The 9,265-nt window shown below is 36.1% G+C and overlaps 2 protein-coding genes across 2 annotated transcripts; one reads left to right on the top strand and one right to left on the bottom strand.

The window, feature by feature from the left end:
- Positions 1–1,359: 1,359 nt before the first annotated feature.
- On the bottom strand, positions 1,360–2,364 carry LOC141665691 (uncharacterized). The gene has a single exon (XM_074471676.1). It carries the CDS (start codon positions 2,362–2,364, stop codon positions 1,360–1,362), a length of 1,005 nt encoding a protein of 334 aa, XP_074327777.1.
- A 690-nt stretch (positions 2,365–3,054) lies between these two features.
- Positions 3,055–8,874, top strand: LOC141665690 (uncharacterized). Its single transcript, XM_074471675.1, has 10 exons — positions 3,055–3,150; positions 3,312–3,841; positions 3,931–4,268; positions 4,406–4,671; positions 5,346–6,341; positions 6,716–6,854; positions 7,024–7,227; positions 7,624–7,677; positions 8,466–8,539; positions 8,581–8,874. Exons 1-10 carry the CDS (start codon positions 3,055–3,057, stop codon positions 8,872–8,874), a joined length of 2,991 nt encoding a protein of 996 aa, XP_074327776.1.
- Positions 8,875–9,265: the final 391 nt, after the last annotated feature.

The following is a 9,265-nucleotide window of genomic DNA, read 5'->3' as shown; positions in this document are numbered from 1 at the left end:
AACTGAGAGTTTGCAAGACAGAAGATTAAGAGTGATATAACCTTTCTGAGATGTTGGATAACCTAGAAAAACACTAGACACAGCTCTAGGATCCAATTGACTTCGATAAGTTTTTGAAGTAGAGACAAAACATAAGCACCCAAATGCCTTAAGAATAGAATAATCAGGCTTATGTTTGAATAAAATCTCATATGGTGAATTATAGTCTAATCTCCTTGATGGCATCCTATTAATGAGGTATGCAGCAGTCTTTACACACTCACCCCAATAACAAACTGGTACCTTAGATTGAAAATAAAGAGCTCTAGCAGTCTCCATTAAGTGTTTGTGCTTCCTTTCTACTACACCGTTCCTTTGGTTCTGTAAAGTTACAATATATGACCATTACAGAATTCCTGAGCATTATCTGTTCTTATCTTCTGCACATTAGCATGAAACTGGTTGGAAATAAGCTCCACAAAAGAAACCAAGATTTGCACAGCATCCGTTTTATTCTTCATCAAATGAATCCAGGTGATTCTGGAAAAATCATCAACAATGGTTAAAAACCATTTACAACCATCATGTGTTGCTACCTTAAAGGGCCCCCAGGTGTCTACATGTAGTAACTCAAAACACTGTTTAGTTTTGATATCACTAGTTGGAAAGGCAAGTCTTTGTTGTCTAGCTTGAGGACAGATGGTGCACAAGAACTGATCAGCCAATGCTTGTCCATTAATATCTTCCTGAATGTACTTCAATTGAGAAAATGGCACATGTCCCATCCTTAAATGTAATAGCTTAGCGGCATCAAGATTCGAGGATGCCACGTGATTGACAAATGATCAGAATACTTGTTATGTAGTTCTTGTGCACTATTTACCAAATACAAGCCATGCTGAATTTTCCCAAAATTAAATTGCTTCTGATATGATTGACCTTGAAGAGTGCAACCATGAGAATCAAATTGAAGAATACAATTTGCATCCTTACACAATTGAAGGACTGATATCAAGTTAAACTTGAAAGTAGGAACATACAAGACATTGTGCAAAACAATATCTCCAGTAATCTTAACTGTTCCAACATGTGTAACCTTGATCTTATTTCCATCCGGAATTGTAATAAAACTACTATCCTTATGTATCTCAGTATAATCTTCAAATAAAGCAATGTCATGGCACATATGATCAGATGCGCTGCTATCCAAAATTCAATCATCTTCTGATGTATGTGACAATAAACAATGACTGCCTGCAAATAACCCACTGCATCAAATATCACCACCAGAGTATGCAGAATTTTGTTCTTTCTGACTGACATTCAGCATGGAAATTAAATGATTATATTGATCAATAGAAATAGTAGGTGCTGCTACTGCTACTTGAGCTTCACCACTATTTCTGACTGCAGAATTTTAGTAGAATCATCCTGGTTAGCAAAAGCAGCATATTTTCTTGGTTGACTTGGTTTGAAACCAGGAGGGTAACCATGAAGTTTAAAACATCTTTCAATACTGTGACCTGGTATCTTACAATGGTCACAAAAATATTTCTTATTATTAAAACCTCTTTGAACTGTGTTATTAACCTGATTTTGATTTCCACTCCCAGAATTACCTAATCCAATTCCTTTAGCCTGATTATGGAATGAGTTATAATTCCTTCTTTCTACAGCAAAGGCTGCAACATCAGGGAAGACACTAGATCTTTTACTAATCTCTTTGTGCCTTTGTTCTTGCATCAACATTTTGTATACCTGAGGTAAGTTAGTCATAGTCTCCATCATCAAGATGTGTGATCTCACATTAGCATATTGATTAGACAATTTCATAAGAAATAACATCAACCTATGCTCTTGTTGAATCTTCAAAAACTTCTGTGACAGATCACAAGTGCAATTACCACATTCACACACTGGTAAAGGCTTCAGACTATCTAATTCATCCCAAACCTTCTTCAATTGTGTATAATACTCAGCAATAGGTATATTATCCTGAGAAATTTGATGCACTTCTTGCTGTAATGCATAAATTTGTGCAGACGTTACTTGACCAAACCTTTCTTCAAGATCAATCCATACTTCTCTAGCCGTATCAACATACAAAATACTTGCAGCAATTTGCGGATCAAGGGCAGTAATTATCCAACCAATAACCATAGAATTACACCTACTCCAAGATCTAAAAGCATCATCAGTAGTATTAGGTTTATTTAAGGTTCCATCAACAAAAGACATCTTGTTCTTAACTGTTAAACCTATAGTCATCGATCTTTTCCAATTTATAAAATTTGACCCATTGAATACTATAGAAACTAACTTCATGCCTGTGTGATCTGAAGGATGAAGATAGTAAACACTACTCTGATCTTGATTCAACTCCATTTCAATTCAAGAATTTTTTGTGAACGATATCGATATCGATCTTACAATATTTTAGTTTAGAAACAAGCGAACAAATTTCTGAGATACAATATAACAAACACCTCATATGCAATCAATCTGTATCAATAGCAGATACTAAATCTACACAAACAATCAGTTTAGGAATCAGAGAACAAAGAAGATGATCTTACAGATTAGCTTTGATTTTGCAGGCTTCATCAATGAAATCGCAGGCTTGATGGCTCTGATACCATGTTATCAGGTGCGAACAGAAGCATAAATTGCAGATTAGAATGAAACATTCATATCAACACTTCAACAGAATTACAGTACCAAATTCTCAAAACTCCATTGTTTCAATACAAAAGCTCTACTAATTACTGATTAGATGAAGTACAACAAAACAAAAAAGATAGAGAAAAGAGAGAGAGAATTGTGTGTATCATTTTGTTTTGTAACTTGATAATCTGAATGAAGCTTTGACAGAGTGACTTTATATTCTTTTAACAAACTTTCCCGCCAACTGAGCAACTTGCATCCAGCTGTGATAAAATGACTAACTTGTCCTCTGCTGAGTTGGCAAGGAATGTATGTCTTGATTCTGTTGATCAGCAATGACAATATGTTCAATAAAACTGACTACTAAAAAATTAGAAAGAGAATAAGTTTGAACTTTTTTGTGTACATAAAATGGATAAGGATACAGATGAGAATATAAATGGGTTTGGATTTTCATCTATGGAACAGCTAAATAACGGGTCAAAAAACGAGTTAGAGGCGGGACCTGTTTTACAGGCCCGCCTACAGAAATGAGGTTTTTAGTGTGGAATTGTCGTGCACGTACAATTCGTTTTTTAAAAGAAATTACCCATCAGATAAAACCTAATATTAATTTCTTATCAGAAACATGAGTCAAAAGAAATAAACTAGTAGATTTATGTAAGCAGCTTGATTTTGCGAAATGCTTTGTGGTGGAGGCTAGAGGTCATGGAGGAGGGCTTGCGTTAATGTGGAAAAATAAAGATGGATGTATGGTTACAGATAGGAGTAATCATTTCATAGATTTCGAAGTGGAAAGTGCTCATATGAGAAGGTGGAGATATACTGGGTTTTACGGTTGTCATGAGAAGTCAAGAAGAAGGGAATCATGGGATATCATACGACATCTGGCATCAAAATCAAATCTTCCGTGGTGTATAACGGGGGATTTCAATGATTTAATGAGTGTAGATGAGAAAAAAGGAGGAGGTGTGCATCCTTCTTACTTACTGTCAGGATTTGCAGAAACAATAAACGATTGTGAGTTACTGGATATGGGGTATGTTGGTGAGAAGTTCACGTGGGAAAGATCGAGGGGCCAATGGAACTGGGTGCAGGAGAGGTCAGATAGAGCCTATGCTAATCACGAATGGAGGACATTGTTTCCAAATGTTGTAGTGCGTGTACTCGATGTTTCAACCTCTGATCACCTGCCGCTGTGCTTACAATTACAAAAACAGGTTTATGTGCCTAAAGGAAGGAGATTTTTTTTTTTTTTTTTTTTTTTTTTTTTTTGGCTAAAGGAAGGAGATTTAAGTTCGAAAATGTATGGATTAGGGAGAAGGATTGTAAGAATGTAGTGAGGAATGGATGGAAGATGGTAGAAGGTCTGGATATAATGGAGAAGATAAGGCTGTGTAGTGTGAAATTGCAGGAGTGGGGAGGGGGTAGCAGTAATAAATATAAGGTTAAGTTACGAGGATGTCGGGAAAGATTGAGGCGATTAAGGTCTAGAAGGGATATGACTGGCACTAGAGAGTATAACGAGGTAAGAAAGGAGTACATGAAATTACTGGAGAGACAAGAAATTTATTGGCAACAACGTGCTAAGCAATTCTGGTTACGGGAAGGAGATCAGAACACACGTTTTTTCACAGATACGCATCAACGAGGAGAAGTAATAATTCGGTGACTCGTATGAAAGATGCTAGAGGTGTTTGGTGTGAGAAAACAAAAGATATTCAAGTGGTGATTACTAATTATTTTTCTGATCTGTTCACAGTTTCATCGAGTAATGGAAAATTATCTGAATTTGAAAGGGTTGGGCAGGTGTCTGAACGAGATAATATAAACTTGATTGAAAATGTTACAGAGGAGGAAGTTAAACATGCAGTTTTTTCAATGCATCCGGACAAATCTCCTGGTCCGGATGGATTGAATCCTGCATTTTTCCAGGTCTTTTGGGAGGTGGTGGCTCGAGATGTAGTCAGGTTCTGTCAAAACTTCATCAGTAACGTTGAGCTACCAGGTGAAGTTAATCAAACTCAGGTGTGTTTAATTTATAAGGTAAAGGAACCTAAAACCATGGCTGATTTACAACCTATATCATTGTGTAATGTTTTGGTGCGTATTCTATCTAAAGTGCTAGCCAATCGCTTGAAGCCATGTTTAAATACTATTATCTCAGATAAGCAGAGTTCATTTTTAGAGCGACGATTCTTAACGCATAACGCACTTATTGCTTATGAAGTGAATCATTACATGAAGAGGAAAACGAAGGGGAAGGTGGGTGTGGCAGGTTTAAAAATTGATATATCTAAGGCCTACGACAGGTTGGAGTGGGACTTCATTCGGAATATGTTGAGCAGGTTTGGTTTTCACCATGTTTGGGTGGAAAGGTTGATGCAATTTATTACATCAGTGTCATATAGCTTTCTGCATAATGGAGTAGAGTTTGGGAGAGTTGTGCCTGGACGGGGATTACGTCAAGGGGATCCTATTTCCCCGTACATATATATATAATATGTGCTGAGGGATTGAGTGCCATAATAAGAAGGAATGAGGATGCATGATTACTTCATGGCTGTGTGGTTGCAAAAGACGCACCAATGATATCCCATTTATTGTTTGCAGATGATGCATATTTTTTCTTTAAAGCTAATGAAGTGGAGGCTGATGTGATGAAAAGAATTCTTAATCGGTATGAGAATATATGAGGGCAGGTAGTTAACTTCAACAAGTCTACGGTTACTTTCTCTCCAAATACATCAAGAGATAATCGTGCCAAAGTGTGTGCTCAGTTAGGTGTCAAAGAGGTTGATACACCAGGTAAGTATTTAGGGTTGCCCATGGATATTGGTCGTAGTAAAACTTCTGCATTTGCGTTTTTGCTGGAGAAGATGAATAAAAAGTTAAATGCATGGAGTCATCACACGTTATCTAAAGGAGGTAAATTAACGTTGCTTAAGACTTCTGCTCAGTCCATTCCAAACTTTTGGATGAGTTTACGGTTAATACCAACATGGGTGTGTGACAAGTTGGAGAGAGTAATGAATGCTTACTATTGGAGTAACGGTGGAACGCATAAGGGGATTAAGTGGATGTCCTGGGATAGGCTATGTGCGATTAAAGATGCAGGGGGGTTGGGGTTTAAAAAGTTAAGGGAGTTTAATGTGGCCATGCTAGCAAAGCAGGCTTGGAGGTTGATTAACAATGTTAATCCGCTGGTAACCAAATTAATAAAGGCTAAATATTTCCCTAAATCTGATTTTTTGGATGCATCTTTGGGGGATGCTATTTACATGTGGAAAAGTATTATGGAAGCTCAGGAGGTGGTGAAGCAGGGATGCCGTAGACGTATTGGAGACGGTTTAAGTAAAAAAGTTTGGAGAGTACCTTGGTTACCTAACTCGGAAAATGGGTTTATTACGACTGAAATGCACGAGGAATGGGAACATGTGCTTGTAAATCACCTGTTTGATGAGACTGGTACTCGATGGGATGAGGACATTCTTTATGACCTTTTTAATGAGCGAGATAGGCGTCTGATAATGCAAATTCCTTTGTCATTGAGGAATACAGGAGATAGATGGACATGGATGTTTGAAGATAAAGGGAACTTCTCAGTAAAGAGTTGTTATAGGAGGCTCAGAGGGGAGGTTGAATGTATAGATAAGCGATTCTGGAACAGACTGTGGCACCTACAGTTACCAGGCAAGGTAATTAATTTCTTATAGCGTGCGTGTCAGAATGTATTACCTATAGCTGTGGAGTTAGTTTACAGGAAAGTAGATATAGTACTCTATGTAATTGGTGTCATGAAAGTGTGGAAAGTGCAGTGAATATTCTGTTCGAATGCAATTTTGCTAGACAGCTTTGGGAAATAATGGGATTGAAACAAGTTATATATAATGGTAATATGACTACTGCTATGGATATATTGAGACGGATATTTCTCACTTGTTCTTTGAATCAATGTGCACTGGTTGGCCTACTTTGCTGGAGCGTATGGTCTCGACGGAACAAGTGGAGGTGAGAGAAGGTAAATACGTCGTTGTTTGGTGTTAGGAGTATGGCTCTGAGTCTGTTACAGGACTGGACTACAGCTAGAGATCAGAATGGTGGGCGGCAAGGAGTGAAGCAGTCCAGTACATCAAAATGGATTAGACCTCCAACTAGGTGGGTGAAAGTTAACTTGGATGCAGCGTTTAGTGTCACTACTGAGATGATTGGTACCTGATGTGTGGTACGTGATTATGTGGGTAATTTCTTGAGAGGTCGGTGTAGTATGGTTAGGGGGGGATGTAGTGCAAGGGAGGCAGAGGCCTTGAGTCTCAGGGTTGCATTGCTATGGGTGAAGGATCAATAGATGTGTGTTTGAGACTGACTGTAAGGGTCTAGTGGATGCAATTCATGGCCAGAATGATATGTCTGTGTTTGGTTTATTGGTCGAGGATTGCAAAGATTTGTTGAAACACTTTGAGGAAATGTTTGTGATTTTTGTTCGAAGATCTGGGAATAGTGTGGAGCATGTTCTTGCACAGGCTGCACGTTCAATGTCCGGTCTCAGGGAGTGGCATAACGCAACTCCTGATTTTATTACATGTAACCTTGAATTGGATCTTTATTAATGAATGCAAGTGCTTTATTTTTTTAAAAAAACACATTATTATTGACATATGCCCTTTCCTTGTAATTCCATGCTGAGGGAGTTTGATTATCATTGATGCTGCACTTTTATCTTGTATTCTTTTTCTTGATGAGAAAGCAGGGGACTCTCCACAATGTGGAAAACCCAAATATAGAGGATTGAAAAAATTTACTTCATCGTAGTATGTCTATTGGACATTTGATCTGAAAATTTTGTGAAATAATATTAATTTGTGTTATTTACAGCTCACTGAAGCATTATGGAACGAGGAAGATAAGGCTGTTGAGCTGATTGTGCTAAGGCTAAGAATTGGTCAACTAAAGCTAACTGTTCCTCCTCTCTCTTTGCAGGTGGCATGTCCCATATGTACATGTTTGAAGAACGACTAGCTATGGAGAGAATAGGTAAGAATGTATCTTTAACTGTTCTATTTTGTTAATGGTCACCATATGCCTTCCATTTCGGTAGTCACATAATTATATATTTCACCATATTATAAACTTTATTATATGTAATAATTTAACTGTATAATATTTGATTCAGCTATTTTTAAATTGTTTTTAATAATAATGTAAATAAATTTTCCAGAAACAAAAATATTTTAATATTATTTTTATACATATCTTATGAATTTAATAATATGTAATACGAAAATATATCTAAAAATATTTTATTATTTTTTATCAAAAAATTTTATTTTATAAATAATATTGAACAAATTATATATAAAAATATAAAATTATATATACAATTTATAATATAAAATGTATTTAGATTATTTTTTAATATTCTCATAAAAATTTAGTAAAGCAATATTTAATATAACAAAATTTTAAATGTTTTTAATTGTATAAAAAATATCATTTTGTTAGCATATAATATTATATAATATAAAACTATAAACTATGTCTCCAATTAAATATAAGTATAAATACTATAATATCTATTATAATATAGGTTATAATACATAATAAGTATAATATAATATTGGGGTATATGGTGGGCGGGAAACAAGCAGGTCTGGGAGCAAAAGAAACTGACACCTGAGATAGCAATGCAATGAAGAATGGGATGCTTGGGTCTCGATTACAAAGTTCTAGATCAGAGGTGGTGAGGTGGTCAGCTCCAATAGCAGGTAGATTAAAGTTAAATGTAGATGCATCTGTTTTCAGTGGTGATTCAACATTTGCAGTGGGAATGGTGATCAGGAACCATGGTGGTGAATTCATTCAGGCAAAGAACTGTAGGATTGCAGGTGCAGTATCGGTTTTTAGGCTGAGACAAGGGGTTTGTTGGAAGCTTTGCAGTGGATCAACGAACTGCAACTTAGTAATGTGTACATTGAAAGTGATTCTATGCTCACGGTTAATGCGGTTGTCAGAGGAGCAGAAAATTATTTGGAAGTAGACAATGTGCTACACGAGTGTCAAGTACTTCATGAAAGTAATTCTAGTATCACTATCTCTTATGTTAAAAAGCAGGCCAACAAGGTTGCCCATTTGTTAGCTAGGGTACCTTGTTTGGTGAATTGCTCTAATGTTTTTTGGTCTCCTCCATTCTCTGTGTTGGAGACAGTGATGTACGAAGCAAATTTGAGTTAATGCAATTTAAGTTGTTTTCAAAAAAAAAAGTATAATATAATATTATATTAAAAGCCAACGCAAGGGCAAATTGAGTCGACAAAAACTAAAAGCATATCCACGAATGTAGAAAAAAATTATCAGACGGAATAATGGAGTTTAGTAATGCACCACTTCTTTATTGGCTCATCAATATAATCAAAGTTCATCAATTTATTAACTACTCCATCAAAATAAAAAATTGATGGAGTTGTTGATGGATTGATCGATGACAATCAATTTGATTGATAGACTAATAAATGGTCGTTGCATTGATACAAGTCCATTAATTCGTTGATTAGTAGAATGGATCAACTATTTTGATATGTAACTGCTGGATAAAGAATAACAAAATAGTAGTTTAATTTTTTTT

This window comes from Apium graveolens, chromosome 6 (genome assembly GCF_009905375.1).
Source record: "Apium graveolens cultivar Ventura chromosome 6, ASM990537v1, whole genome shotgun sequence".
NCBI lineage: Eukaryota > Viridiplantae > Streptophyta > Magnoliopsida > Apiales > Apiaceae > Apium > Apium graveolens.
The sequence above is the reverse complement of the archived record's forward strand: the minus strand, read 5'-3'. Positions and strand labels throughout refer to the sequence as shown.

Bases quoted from the DNA above. Each gene is read 5' to 3' on its own strand.
- LOC141665690 (XM_074471675.1), top strand. From the start codon at position 3,055: ATGGATAAGGATACAGATGAGAATATAAATGGGTTTGGATTTTCATCT. The intron at 3,842-3,930 runs GTGCTTACAATT...GGCTAAAGGAAG, and splicing joins ACCTCTGATCACCTGCCGCT to GAGATTTAAGTTCGAAAATG. The intron at 7,228-7,623 runs GTAACCTTGAAT...CTCTCTTTGCAG, and splicing joins AACTCCTGATTTTATTACAT to GTGGCATGTCCCATATGTAC.
- LOC141665691 (XM_074471676.1), bottom strand. From the start codon at position 2,364: ATGGAGTTGAATCAAGATCAGAGTAGTGTTTACTATCTTCATCCTTCA.